The 15,122-nt window shown below is 37.4% G+C and overlaps 1 protein-coding gene and 1 long non-coding RNA gene across 3 annotated transcripts; one reads left to right on the forward strand and one right to left on the reverse strand.

Moving 5' to 3' along the window:
• Positions 1-4,738: 4,738 nt before the first annotated feature.
• LOC110895260 (pentatricopeptide repeat-containing protein At5g59600) lies at positions 4,739-7,009 on the reverse strand. 2 transcript variants are annotated; one of them, XM_022142543.2, is made up of 2 exons: positions 5,195-7,009; positions 4,739-4,877 (listed from the first exon to the last, which is right to left on the reverse strand). In XM_022142543.2, the coding sequence occupies exons 1-2, from the start codon at positions 6,756-6,758 to the stop codon at positions 4,849-4,851; spliced, it is 1,593 nt and encodes a 530-aa protein (XP_021998235.1). In that variant the 5' UTR covers positions 6,759-7,009; the 3' UTR covers positions 4,739-4,848. The 2 variants fall into 2 exon arrangements, with proteins under 2 accessions (XP_021998235.1, XP_021998236.1); XM_022142544.2 differs by having other exon boundaries at positions 4,744-4,880; positions 5,198-7,009.
• Positions 7,010-9,765: 2,756 nt separating this feature from the next.
• LOC110895263 lies at positions 9,766-11,378 on the forward strand. Its single transcript, XR_002567007.2, has 3 exons — positions 9,766-10,096; positions 10,865-10,950; positions 11,150-11,378. It is a non-coding gene; the product is annotated as an uncharacterized LOC110895263 (long non-coding RNA).
• The last annotated feature ends 3,744 nt before the right edge of the window (positions 11,379-15,122 follow it).

Below are 15,122 nucleotides of genomic sequence, written 5' to 3' on the forward strand. Positions count from 1 at the left end.
CCGCCACCCACTCGTCGCCGTTATCACCCATAGCTGCGAGCCTGCGACCAACCGCCAACGCCACTCGTCGTCGCTGCCCACCCCCATCGTCGACGCCACCACCAACCGCCGCTGCCGCCACCAACCGCCACCTTTGCTGCCACCCACCACCAACGGCCACCTTGTCGCCACCACCACACGTCGTCACCGCCACTTGCCGCCACCACCACCCATCGCCGCCGCCGACACCCACCACCGCCACCTATAACCACCCACAATCACTACCACCGACCACCACCACCACTCACCGCTAATTTTATTACTCCGTTTTTCTTGCCTACCGAACAATACACAATAATGATTCATTCCATTCACATGGTAACCAAACAAGATATGGAATGGGGATGATCCATTGCATTCCCTCGTCCATTCCATTACCCCATACCAAACGAACCCTTAAAGTTATTTTTGAGGCAAGTATATGATGGTTTTTGTACGCCTCTAGTTTTATCTGGAGAAGACTTTGTATTGCTCTATTTTGGTGATAGTGGATTTTAAGCGGCTCTAGGAGTCACGTGGTTTCTACTCCCTTTTTGATAGATTTTCCACGCTAAAATTTGGTGTCTCTTTATTATTATTATTATTATTATTATTATTATTATTATTATTATTATTATTATTATTATTATTATACCTATTTGTTTGCATCCTCACAGGTTCATTCGAGTTGGGAAAATATTTGGTCAAGTGAAGTTTGCTTCCACGTTTTAGTTTACCGTTTGTGACCGGGTTGCGCGTTTTTCCCATTAGAGTGGTATCAGAGCCATTGGCTCTTGTTATTGGGTTGAAACTTGTTTAAACGATGGAAGCTAATACAAGTAGGATTGTGAATTTGAATGGTTCTAATTATGATGTTTGGAGAGGCAAGATGGAAAATCTCCTTTATGTGAAAGATTATTATATGACTGTGTTTAATACTTATAAACCTGAAGGTAAAACCGATGAAGAATTGAATATCTTGCATAGAAAAGTTTGTGGCTATATTCGCCAGTGGGTAAAACCTGAAGGTAAAACAGATGAGGCACCCCTTGTGGCTGCGGTGGCGGTGGGTGAGTGTGGTCATCGTCGGCGGCATCACCACCTATCCGGGGGGGGGGGGGACTCCTCTAGTAACTCGTCTGGGAGGTCGGGGGGGGGGGGATAAACAGTTACTCGTCCTCTCCTATAAACCGAAGCCCGAGACCAGGGAAGTTACGCGTGATGTGCACACCAATCAGCGTCTGCCATGTCAACCTGGTCGACTCAACCGTGCCCCCTCGGTGAACAGTGGGTCCTCATGGGCAATACGCGTGATGTAACCCCCCCCCCCTCCCGGTACAACAAAGGTGGTACGCCGCCGCAAACCACTGGGCTAGGCAGCGATGGAGGGCGCACGTCTCACCCCATATAAGACAAAACATATAAAACAGATGCCCCTGATTGCATCGCGACTTTGCTCGCGCGGTGCAATAGATGTGGCAATAAGCCTGTGCAGGTAACGGAACATGGGGTCTCTGATATGTGAAACCCTCGACTTCGAGCAGCCAAAGCAACCCCAACCGATCAGTTGCCAGAACCTGACAAGTGTCGATCAGGGTAACACATGGACGCCCTTAATGTATAGGGGGTGTCTGTCTCCTCCAAGATATGGTGGAATCGAATATAAAGAAAAAACGAAGATAAGAGAATGAATTTTGTGAATCGTCTTCGTCTTCCTCGTTTATAAAGGCCAAACAGAATGCAAACTCCCACACTAATACGGGTCGTATAGGCCTATACGACCCGTATATGGCTAACGTAATGTTCCTTTCAATAACTTTATGTCACTGTTGAGTGACAAAAAAGTAACCTCGTACTTGATACGGATCGTATAGGCCTATATGATCCGTATAGTGTTTGCATGTGAACCCTAGTTGATAGACAACCCTTTACCAATACACATTGTATAGCCCTATACGATGCGTATTAAGAAAGCATGTGAAGATAGTGTCAGCCTTTGACTGACCTTAGAAATTGAAGTTACCCTAATACGGGTCGTATAGTCCTATACGACCCATATTGGTGGTGTCGATTTAATTTTGCAAAGTGTGCCACAATAATACGACCCTTATATAAAGGTGTTGTGTTGATAAGAAAACATAATACAAAAAGTAGATTTGATAAATAATTTTCAACGAGGGATGAAAAAACACTACCACTATTAGTGCTTTGTAATATGATATAATTTGATAAAGAGTCGTGACTTAAAAGCTAACAAAAAGTAGATTTGATAAATAATTTTCAACGAGGGATGAAAAAACACTACCACTATTAGTTCTTTGTAATATGATATAATTTGATAAAGAGTCGTGACTTAAAAGCTAAATAGAAATCATCTGGGTTTATTAACCAGCAAAACTCAAGCTATCTTGGCTCGGCTCGGCTCGGCTTATTAGTTCATATAACTTATCCAAGTGTATTACTTAATTATTGTATTAAGTAGTCTAATATCAACTTTCCCTTGAGGGGAGTTGTTGAAAACGGGTTCTAGGTTGGAAACCATGACTCCTCTCTATAAACTCACTTGACTTTGCAAAAACTAAATAGTAAGCAACTTGAAGTTAAACCAAACCTGGCCAAAACTTACTTAGCTGGTTCGTTTTGAAACAAAGACGAGTTTAAGATGACCCTAGTTAAACCAAACCCAACCAAACGGAACTGAGCCGGTTCAGTTAGAAACAAAGTGTTCAATATGACCCTAGCTTCGCTGGTTTGACTTGTCAACATCACTACATAGAATACGTTAGTTTACATTACTATGTAATATATTAATTTTACTAGGTCATGGGTCGTAGTTGGATTTAGTTAACTTATAATCGTATTTATTTTGTTGTATAAATGTATAGAATAGATTTTGATATTAAAATGCGAGTCTTTTTCCCTACCGCTTTCCTCCTCCCATCTTTGCTTCTTCTCCCACTCTGTCTCAACTTTTTTGGGGGCGTAAAGCAAATTTAAAATCCGAGTCTTTTTCACAAGTACAAACATGGTTACTTTACTTGCGCTCCTAATAAATCGAGACACTATGTCCGTTTCATTACTACGTTTTGAATTCCACCTTATACAGTTCTTTGCAATAGTAAATAGTTCCAGTATAGATTGATCATTATATAATGTACAATGAGATGTAAGCTTACAGTAGTTCATGGCAAGCCTCTCCCAGAGTGGAACTTTTTCTCTAAAGTTGCCCTTTTTTTTTGGGTAAAAGGGTATACCCTGGTGATTTTTATAAATAAAAACTCAAAACAAGTAGAGGGCTGAGTACCTCTCTAGTTCATTGCCCTTTTGTAAGTATTTAACTGTCACTTTAATCTAATTTATATGCACTTAAGCAGCATAGGTACTATACATAAACTATACTAATGAAGAAAAAACTGTGAAGTTTGTTGATTCAAAGTTAATATATAGTTCACCCTAATCAAATCTACCGATTGAAGAATATTGTAGTCGTCTATGAATGCAGAACCGAAAATATTCTACCTTGGCTTGAAGAAAACCTGGTCCAATTTTAAATTACAAATACCAAAATCAACTTTCTTGAAAGACTAGGAAAACAACATGCAAAGATTAAAACAATATTCACACAAGCCAATTTTTTAAGGCTCAAACTATCTACACACTTGGTGTGCAGATAGCCACCCCAAAAAGTGTTTTTTTGTCCTATATGCACACCCTGCAGTGTCGAGCTGTGTCCAAAGCGCGGCGTTTTGGTCCGGTCAACCAGACAAAAGACTGATGGGTGTTTGACGGGTCTGTTGACCGGACCAAATCGCCGAGCATTGTTCATAACTTCCAAAGATACTTAATCACCTGGATAATACTTCAATGTTCTCGTCAATTGCCTGTAAAGTCAGTATGTGAAACATCGACTGAAATTTCTCTTAAGCGGGGTAAAAAATTCGATAATCATGTAACTTAACAACATTTAAAAACCTAGAGTAACAGGAAAAAAAATTACCAAGATAACTGTATTATGATATGATTGAAACATTATTGATCCATGATGCCAATATTTATATAACATATAGGCAAAAGATCAAATACAAATAATCTTGACATACTAAACATACAAATCGAAGGAAAACTCAAAAAGACAAGGTGACATTTTTGTAATTACCACCAACTATCAAAGTTACTATAGAAATGTGAACTCAACCAAAAATACCTAAAAACACAAAATTTTTTTAATATTTCTTTATAAAAAAATCATTTTGTTAGCAAAAAAAATTTTTTCTTTTGCTGCTACTAAAAGTAGCGATTTTTTAATAAAAAATGTTAAAAAATAAAAAAAAATTTGTGTGTGTGTGTGTGTTTTTTTTTTTTTTTTTTTTTTGGGGGGGGGGGTTAGGTTTTTTTAGGTATATTTGTAGGGTAACTTCGATAGTTATTTTATTTTTTAACATTTTTTATTAAAAAATCGCTACTTTTAGTAGCAGCAAAAAAAAAAAAAAAAAAATTTTTTTTTTTTTTTTTTTTTTTTGCTAACGAAATGTAGCGATTTTTTTAATAAAAAATGTTAAAAAAAATTTGTGTTTTTTTAGGTATTTTTGGTTGTAACTTTGATAGTTGGTGGTAATTACAAAAATGCCACCTTGTCTTTTTGGGTTTTCCTTCAATTTGTATGTTTAGTATGTTAAGATTATTTGTATTTGATCTTTTGCCATAATATATAATCATCAACTAATATTAGAACCCAACAATCGTGTCTAGGTCGGGTCAAACCAGACTTTCTTTAATCCTTACTTATACATAACATATTAAAGCATAATGTATGTTATATAGACAAACTGATTATGCACTTCCAATCCAACTACTTCCTTTAACACTGTGTTCCAGAGTTTACTAACGGAAGGAAAGGAAAGGAAACAAAGAGAAAGTAAAAATATTTTATGTTCCAGAGTTTCATTTAAGGAAGGAAAAGAAAGGAAAATAAAACACGTCGTGTTCCCGAGTTTCATTTAAGGAAGGAAAAGATAGGAAGTGACAGGAAAACTAGGCTAAATTCTTTAATTTTTCTTTCCTTCCGATTTGGGAGGAAAGAGTGGGAAAGACATCTTTTTTTTCCTTTCTCGTCCTTTCCTTTCTCACTTTTGCTTTCTTTTCTTATCCCTCATTAAGTTAACTCGGGAACAGAGCGTAAGTGTTTTCAGCTTCATTTTCTTCATTTTATGTTTGACTCTAGCCGAATATCCCCAACTACCAACATCCGCATACAAACTCGACAACAATAAACTGCTTCCCGCACTCTCAGGCTCGAGCTTGGCTACATGTTTCGCAGCCATCTGGGCTAGACCAACGTTCCCATGAAGCTTACACGCACCCAAAAACGCACCCCACACAAACAAGTCGGGCTCAATTGGCATTTCTTGAATCAGTTCATGAGCCTCGGTGAGTTTCCCTTCTTGACCCAACAAATGCACCATGCAAGCATAATGCTCTAATCTCGGTTTAATCTTGAATTTCTCTTGCATTATCAAGAAAATCTTTTTACCAAAATCAACCATCCCAGACTGGCTACAAGCTGTCAAAACCGCTGTGAAAGTTAGATGATCGAGTTTGACTTTTTCGTCAACCATTTGATTGAATAGTGTTATTGCTTTGTTGCAATACCCGTGATTTGCAAAGCCGAAAATCATTGAGTTCCAAGTGATTGTGTTTCTTTCAGGCATGTTGTTGAAGAGCGTTTTTGCTTCGTGTATGAAGCCGCATTTAGCATACATGTCTATAAGCGCGCTGCAAACAAATACATCTTTCTCCACTCCGGTCACTACTGAATATCCATGAATTTCTTTCCCGTGAATCGAATCTGCAAGGTTTGCACAAGCAGGTAAAAGAGAACTAATTGTAGCCGAAGTTGGATGCACACCAGCAGCCAACATTTTCTTGAACGAATCAAACGCTTTGTGATTTTGTAAGTTTTGAACGAATCCCGAGATGATTGACGTCCAAGAAACGACATCAGGATCAATCCCGCCTTCTTGCATTAACTGGAAAAGTTTAGTGACTGTTGAATTGTCGTTGGCTTGAGAAAAACCTGCGATAAGCGTATTCCACGTCACCAAATCTGGCGTTATTCCCGTGGACCGCGTTTCTTCGACTAATGTTAACGCCTCGTTCACCATTCCATGTTGAACACACCCTGCAACCATGGTGTTCACAGCCACTAAATCGATTTCCACCATTAAATCAAAGACCCTCCTCGCATTCTCAATCCTCCCGCATTTCGAATACATATCAATCAACGCACTACTAATAAACACATCGGATTGTAATTCTTGTTTCACAACAATAGCATGTAACTTCTCCCCTGTTCGTCGATCCGACAGGTGCCCACACACCTTCAAAACACTCGGTAAAACGAACTTGTTGGGTTCCAATCCTTCTCTTTGCATCTCACAGAACACGCCCATAGCCTCCTGGTGGAACCCATGGCGCGCGTATACGCTTACCAAAACAGTCCAACTACGAGTGTTTCTTTGCGGTATTTCATCGAACACCTTGCGTGCATGATGTATTTGACGGCATTGAATGTAGAAATCTATGAGCTTTGAGGCAATGTGGGTGGATCGAACTAACCCATTGATGATTAAGTGGGCATGTAGCCGTTTTCCTGATTCTAATGCTCGATTAATCGCGTAGTTCTGGATGATGTTTACGTAGTACCCATCTGAAGCTGATTGAAAAGAAGGAAAACAATGCATAGAAAAACGGCTCTGTGGAAAAATCAGGGTTCATTTCACTATGCAAGTGCCTGATTGATTCCTAGTGTTAGTTTTACAGGAGCGATGACGATATCAATGTTCCCGTTCTCCAAGTCGCAAAACTATGTAAACTAGCATAGCTTCTGATGAGACACTCGAAATTTTCTTGCTAAAAAACTTGGACTGGGCTATTTATACGAAAACCCGTAGTGGGCGTGGTTTTTCTAAAATTTGCCCAAAAAAACGTCCGATCACGCCTATACACCGTCCCCTGTGTGTGTTTGACCAATTTTTTTGGTTTGGCGTGTTTAAAATCACGCTGTTGGGGCAAAAGTTTGACCAATCACATTGAAGCTTAATTTTTTTTACCAATAGTTTTTTTGGTTGGTTTTTTTTATTTTTATTTAATTCTCTACACCCTTTTACACTGCGGGGTATGGGGCGGGAGTTTGGGCGTGGGTAGGGGGGAAACGCCCAAGCCACCACCCCGGGTGGGCATGGGTTTCGGCGTGGCCCTTGGGGCATGGGTTTCAAGCCGGGCGTGGGGCGGTCTGGCCAAGCTGACATGGCGGGCTCTAATTGGACAAACCAAAGAAGCCGTTGGGCTAGCCGTTGGCCAACGGCTATCTTAAAAAAAAACTAATAAAATTTTATTTTTCCACTATAAAAACCTCACAATTTCTTCCATTTTTTTAACATTCATCTTCAATTCTCCATCTACAAAACGAAAAAATGCATCCTCATAACCGTCCTTTTGACCCGAACAACCCGTATGCATTCCAAGAAAATAATCCTAGCCCACCACCCACTCGTCCAATGGCTCGTCCATTTTTCATACACTCTTCTATGCCCATTGAAGCGAGTTATGCATCGTATATCGGGAATCGTGTGTTTACTAACTTCCCACACACCGACGATTCGATACCTACCCCGTTTACACAATCGCCCATCGACCTTTCACCAACCTCCATCGACCTTTCACAAAACGAAACCGTCCCCGAAACTCAACCACCCAACGATGGTCCTTCCGCACCCCAACCCATAAAAAAGAGAAGCCATAAGAAAAAAACCGAGGCGGATAAAGCACTTGAAACCATCAAGCGAAAACAACTAAAATGGACCGTTCCTGAAGAACTTGCATTGGCGAGGGGTTGGTTTCAACAATCTCAACATTCAACTTTAGGTATTCTTAAACTTTGTTTTTATTGATGTTTTTTTTATATAACTTTGTAATATATTAAATTTTTTTTTATAAAAACAGGAAATTCTCAACATCGAACCTATTTGTAGCAAGGGGTTAGTAGAATATTCCATGAAGAATTGGGAAAAGAGGTTTATCGTGAAAACGATAGCTTATCTTCGAAGTGGACCGAGATAAGCGACCAACTTACAAAATATAGTGGTTTTTTAAATAAAGCAAAACAAAACCCAAAAAGTGATGAAACCGAAGCCGACATTGTGACGAATGCATTGCTTCAATTCAAGACAAATGTGGGGACCGACTTCCGTTTCATGCATTGTTGGGAGATTTGTAAGTTTCATCCAAAGTGGGCGAATATCCCCAGTGGTAGCGAAAGCAACACGTCTTCCAAAAGGTCGAGGGCCTCGTCCCAATCTGATGCACGAGATCAAGAGATTGGGGACCTTTTTGATGATTCGCCAAGCCCAAACCGGCCTGAGTTTGGAAGAGATGCCACAAAAAGGCGTGCTCAAAAATCAAGAGCTGCTACGGCATCACCTTCAGCTGGGAGTTCGCTCTTGCATAGAGGAATATACAGCGACCAGTTGGATGCCATTTCATCCAAGATGGAAACATTCAACGTCTTCCAACAACAAAGGGTCGAAATTCGGAAGAGCAAAGAAGCTAGAGATGCCGCTAGAGAAGCCGAGAGACAAAGACGGGAGGATTTGAAAATTCTATCCCAGCCGATTGATCACTTAAAGGGTGACGAGTTGGAAATAGTCTTGGAGATGAGAGAAGAGATAAAAAACAAATATAAACGTTAGGAAATTTTTTTATGTAATTTTTTTATGTAATTTTCTTTAATTACAAAGAGCCCAGCCGGGTCAGCCCAGCGAAGCCCACCAAACCCACGCCCCCAACCCCCGCCCCACCATACCCTGTTTTAATGTGGGTCGCCCCATGTCTGCCACTCAAGCCACGTGTCAACAAATGCCCCAACCCAAGCCCAACCCCCGCCCCACCATACCCCGCAGTCTTAACATAATGCCCATATTTTTATAAACACGCCCAATAATGCCCCATGCTGACTGTACTGTCACCTAGCGGAAAACACCCAAGGTGTATGGTCTAAGAACCTTTCTAATAAATGAGCTTGAGCCCAACTTTTACATGTATTGTTTGAATCTGCTAACGAGTCTAAATGAGTTTTTTATTTTTATAATTTTGTTTAATATATTAAATATCTATTTATATAATAATTTTTCTATATACTAATAAATGAAAATTCTTTTTTGACACGTGTTAATTTCTGATGGATAATCTTATTTTTCAGTTTCTTTTTTTTATGAAACACAACAATATTAGACCGTGTGTAGTGGGGCGTGATTTATAAAATTTTTTCAAAAAAAACGCCCTATAACGCCCCGGTAACCACTACACCCGGCGTTACCTGGCGTTATTTTTCCAAAAAATTGAATCAGGCGTGATTATTAAAACGCCATTTTGCATTGTTGGAACTTTGACTTATGTTTGACCCACCAATGAGAAATCACTTTTTTTTTTTTTTGTTTAAGGATTGAAAGGGGCATTATTTGGGCATTATTCCCACTACGCCACTTTTGCTATAATGCCCCCTTGCTGACTAGGACGCCACGTGTCGGATAATGCCCCATGGTGGGGGCATTATAAGGTGTTACCACTACACATGGTCTTATTAAAAACTATAATTAAGCAACAAGTTTAGGCAATGGTTGGTTGTACCCTAGCCTTTGGGGGTTTTTCAAAATAAAAAGGATTGTGTGATTCTACTTCACACACCTGTCCACACATCTATCAATACACGTTGGTTATTCCTTGCCACTTTTCAAAGCACTATGCAAACCCTTTTCTCAAATCTCAAGGAGATGCCAGATCACATAACCCACCTGCATGGTGATGATGGTGTGGCGAGTAGTGGGTTACAGATCTGTACTGACGATATAGAGCGTATATTGTATACTGTGATGTTGGTGACGGTGACGGTGGTTAATGTGTGTGGCAGTGACAGTGGTTATGGCGCGTGACAGTGATGATGTTGTCGTGGTGTGACGGTGGTGATGGTCACTGTGGTGAGGGCGCCACTTCCGCCATCGCCAAACCCTCTTGGTAAAAACGAGTACGGTTTGTATTCCATTATTTATTCAATCTTTATGCAAATACAAAGAAGATAAAGATAAATTTGAACTCGAAAATGCAAAACATGATTTGGTAGTAACTTTTTTTATGGTATTACTGAACTCCAAGAAAAGTAGGGGTCCATTTGGATTATTTGGTCATTATTGTGTGCACACTGTTCAACGAAATGCCTGTGAGAGATTACTAGAAGAAAAATTCAAATCTTTCAGCGGTAGATTTTGTGTGTCTTTCTATGTTATGTTACCGTTAAGAAACAATGGTGTGTGAACAAATTGGATTGTTGGGCTGTGATGATGAACACGTATTTATGTGAGCCTGCATTTCATTTAGGAACTTGAAAATTCATACCGTATTATGCATGTGTGCTTAAACCCTAACGTATTTGGGGTTTAGGGCTCAATTTGATGGCATTTAAGTTGAGAAATCACAGGGGATAGGTGTAAGGTAAGAACCCATCCAAAATTTAGTAAATGTAGAAAACCAAATACCGCAGGAAGCATATCGTACATGTGTTTTCCATTAAAAATGTCAGTTTTATCGTGTTTCACGGAGTTACAAAGCTACTTATATTACAATGTTTCCAAAAATTGGTAATGTAGGAAACTAAGTGCTGCAAGTAGCATATGATATTTCCTTGATATGACAGTAACTGTTGTTTTGACTTGATATCTTTGAGGCATATGATATTTCCTTGAGATATGCCTCTCGCTTTAGACTATAACATTGTTCCTTCTACTTGATGTTCTAGATACCTTAACAAATTGAGCCGTTCTTCTATGCTTTTTGGAGGTGTTTAATCGTGTTTTCATCTCGCCTTTGTGCTCGACTACTCATGTAAGTTTTCGATTTTTTTCCGTTTTCATAATTATGCAGTTTTACATTTTGGTCGCTGCACACCAACTGTTTGGTTTTATTTCTCAGAAACCGATACAACGGATTTAAGTGTTCCGAGGTTTAATTTGTGATTTGAGTTATGATTTTTCCGTTTTTATATGTCTTTTAGTTCTAAATTTTGGTATAACTTCATTTGCAGGTTTATTCCCGATTTGCAATACTATATAATATAAGCTTAAGTTATTACATGAGGTTATTGGGTTTTACTTGGTTGAGATAGATTGAGTTTACTTTTGATGATCTTGGGCTTTAAATGTTTTGGTGTAAACCCACTTAAAGCGTGACACGCTTTCAGTTATCTTATTTATATATAAATAGTGAATGTAAGTTATGATTAGAAAAACAATACTACTACAGTAGTTGATGAATGTTGTTGAAGATAGTATATCATGTTGCTGTAGTTAGTCAGATGTAGCAAGTCTTGACTTATAAAAGTGGACAATACAAAACAAAGCAAAAGCCACTTTATACGTGTCCATATCCTTCGTGAGCATTTGACTTTTCTCTATTGATTGCTTTATCCAGTGTTGGTACCGTAAGTAACAGACCTGATACAAGTCGACACCCGATATAATTTATTTTTTTCAAAGATTGTGTTGTGTGTAGTAATATACAAGTAACTGAAGCACAAACGTATATGTTATCAAACCAAGATTTGGTTGAACGCGGCGTAACGCGTGCGCGGTTAAAACCTAGTTAAACAATAATTTAGATAAAGATAAAATTTTTTTATTAAACTTTGATTTATTAATAATAGAGTAAAATGCACGGATAGTCCCTGTGGTTTTGTAAAATAACACATATAGTCCCCAACTTTTGGAAATTACACTGGTGCTCCCTATGGTTTGACAGTTTGTTTCTCAGATAGTCCCTGGAGTGGATGGGGGTTAGTTTTCTCAGTTAAATGGATGTGAAATAACAAAACTACCCAGAATATTAAATATAATAACTTAAACATTAAAAGAAATATATATCTTTTTATTATTTATTTAATCAAATGGGGCAAACCATCCTTTATCTTCATCAACCCAACCCACCTCAATATAACCCTCATCAATCAACACATTTAGCACATAAACCTTATCTCCAGTCCGCCATTTCAAACAATTAGCACACAAACCTCATCTTCAGCATTGTAGTGATGCTTTAAATTGACTAAAGAAAATGATAGCGCTTCAGCAGCGGCTCAATTTCCACATGAGCATTAGTAGCAAAATAGATAGGGGACTAATGCAGCGCATCGAGCTCCGACCGTATCGCTTTATGAAAGTACAAAAAGATATGCACCGGCGAACTCTACTTCTTCGACGGTTTTCCACTACCAGATGGATCAATCTGGCTCACCGTTCCTCCGCCGCAGGACGCCATCACCGCCACACCACCACCGCCTACCTCCCTGTAATGTAATCCAGTCAATGGCGTCGCCATTATATAGCACAAATTCGACCTAAAGTTCACAATAAATAAATGTGTTTGATGTAATCCGATTCGGATTTCACAAACCCTAGATATGTGTACGACATCATCTACTTTAAATTAGAAGTTATGGTGGTTGTGGAGATTGATTGTGTGGTGGTAATTGTGGAGGGTGATGGTGGATAGAGGTTGAAGATGAAGTGTGGTGATGGGGTTTTAGAAATAAAATAATATAAAAAGAGTGGCCTTAATCAGTTTCTATTTAATTTTTTTTGTTTTTTTATTATTAAGGGTAAATTTGTCATTTCATGTCCACTTAATTTAACTTAACTGAGAAAACTAACCTTCATCCACTCCAGGGACTATCCGAGTAACAAATTGTCAAACCACAGGGAGCACCGGTGTAATTTCCAAAAGTTGGGGACTATAGGTGTTATTTTACAAAACCACAGGGACTATCCGTGCATTTTACTCTTAATAATATATATAATTTGTATTTTCTCCTTCTCCATAGGAAACAGTAGAAGTTTTTTTTTCTTTGTAGAACTAGGCGAACATATAAATTTTTATTTTCGTACTAATAAAAGAAATTTTTTTTAACACGTGTTAATTTCTGGTGCCTTCTCATCTTATTTTCCATTTTTTCCTATTAAGCAATAAGTATAATTTAGATAAAGATAATAATTTCTTTTTATCAAACTTTGAATTATTGATAATATATATAGAAGAATTTTTTTTCTTTGTAGAACCAATCCAATACATAAGTTTTTATTTTCATTTAAACTAGATTTAGTTAAATTATTTTTTAATATTATTATTTCCGAACTATAAATTAGTGACATTTTGTTGCTTTATGTAGTTGTAACATATGTATCGGGAGTTTTTCAATTTTTTTTTTGCCTTTTTCACTTTTAATCTACAGTTTTTTATTTTTATATTTTAACCCCTTTGACTTTTTTAGTTTTAACCCAAATCTTTTCAACCTTTCAATTTAACCCCGACATTTTTTTATTTTCAATTTTCGTCCCCCATACTTTTCATCATTCACAAGTTTTTAGTTTTATGTTTCGTTAGAAATTTTGCGAGTCAACACGCAGCAACGTGCGTGTGGGGTTCAACGTTTTTCGGCACTTAAATCAGTTAAGGAATCTCTAGGTGTAATTGAATCTATTGAGAAGACCAAATTCTTATATGTTTAAAAAGGATCAATGGCGGCCAAACTTTTACAAGTTAGGATTATTGGAGGGAATTTTTAAAGTTGAGATTATTATCGGACTGGTGAAACTTAGGATTATTAAAATCCAATAACCCATCGGCAAAAAAATATTAATAATTTCCTATTTTAACCGCGTAACACACATGTTTCCAACCTAGTAATAAAAATAAGGCAAATTGGATTTCAATAATCCCAGCTTTCTCAATTTAGCCGATAATAATCCCAACTCAGTTATTGGCCGATAATAATCCGAACAGGTGCACTTTTGGCCGATAATTGTCCACCGTTAAAAATAGCTTAACGGAGTTAAGATTTTTTCCGAATTACAAACTGATGTTTGATGGATTTTGATCAGAACGAGGATACGAGTCGATTATGTAAAACTAACCTCGAAACAAAGCTTTAAATGACTTGATTTTTGTTAATTAAAAGTTTAAACACCTGAATTGAAGCACCATTTTCGTCGTTTGGGGCATATTTTAAGGTAAATTTTATATCAATAAACTCGTATCCTCGTTCTAATCAAAAGCCCTAAAACATCAGTTTGTAATTAAAAAAAAATTAACTCCGTTAAGCTATATTTAACGCAGATTATTATCGACCAAAAGTGGACCAGTTCAAATTATTATCAGTCAATAACTGAGTTGGATTATTATCGGCCAAATTGAGAAAGCTGAGATTATTTAAATACAATTTGCCAATAAGGTAAACTGTTGGCTTCATTTACATGTTCGGTTCTAAGTTATAGTTCTTAAACCGAACTTTAAACCCTTATTATGTTTCAGTTTGTTTCAAAATGGTTTATAAACACACATCCTTATATAGTTTATATGCATGTTTAGAATCCTCTATCATCATTGAAAAAATGCCATATCTTATTTTTTTTTTAAACCACCTAACTCAAACACATTCTTAACCTATTTACAAATCTACACTTTTATCTATCAAGGGACTAGAATCATCATCACTTAATAATAAACACCTTTCCTACACTTTGGTATCTCTAAGCTACACTTTCTCTACTATTTATGATTATCTTCTTAAATTATGATGTATAATATAATGATTGTAGGTGAATCTCATGATCTTTTATTTTCAAATCCGTATCATCTATATTCATTTGATTTCCAAATCCGTTTCAACTCTTTTTTATATATATACTAGCCTAAGATCCCGCGAGCTTCGCGGGTGGCTTAACACAAACATATAATATATACTGGCAATGAGATGAGCTTTGTAATGAAAGAACTTTTCAATATAAACGTATAAAAATATGATTTTTCTCACTTAGGTAAATATGTTTTGATTTATTTTTTATAGGTATTGAGATGTTATTATATAAATGATTTTATAGCAATTTTTAGAACCCGGATAGATTTCATTTTTTTAATTATTTTTTTATAACTTTGGTTATTTGATATATATTTTTTTAAATAAAGCATTTTTAACCAGTTTTGACCTTAACGTATATTGAGCAGAA

This window comes from Helianthus annuus, chromosome 8 (genome assembly GCF_002127325.2).
Source record: "Helianthus annuus cultivar XRQ/B chromosome 8, HanXRQr2.0-SUNRISE, whole genome shotgun sequence".
Classification (NCBI taxonomy): domain Eukaryota; kingdom Viridiplantae; phylum Streptophyta; class Magnoliopsida; order Asterales; family Asteraceae; genus Helianthus; species Helianthus annuus.

Bases quoted from the DNA above. Each gene is read 5' to 3' on its own strand.
- LOC110895260 (XM_022142543.2), bottom strand. From the start codon at position 6,758: ATGCATTGTTTTCCTTCTTTTCAATCAGCTTCAGATGGGTACTACGTA. The intron at 4,878-5,194 runs CGCTCTGTTCCC...AACACAGTGTTA, and splicing joins AATGAAGCTGAAAACACTTA to AAGGAAGTAGTTGGATTGGA.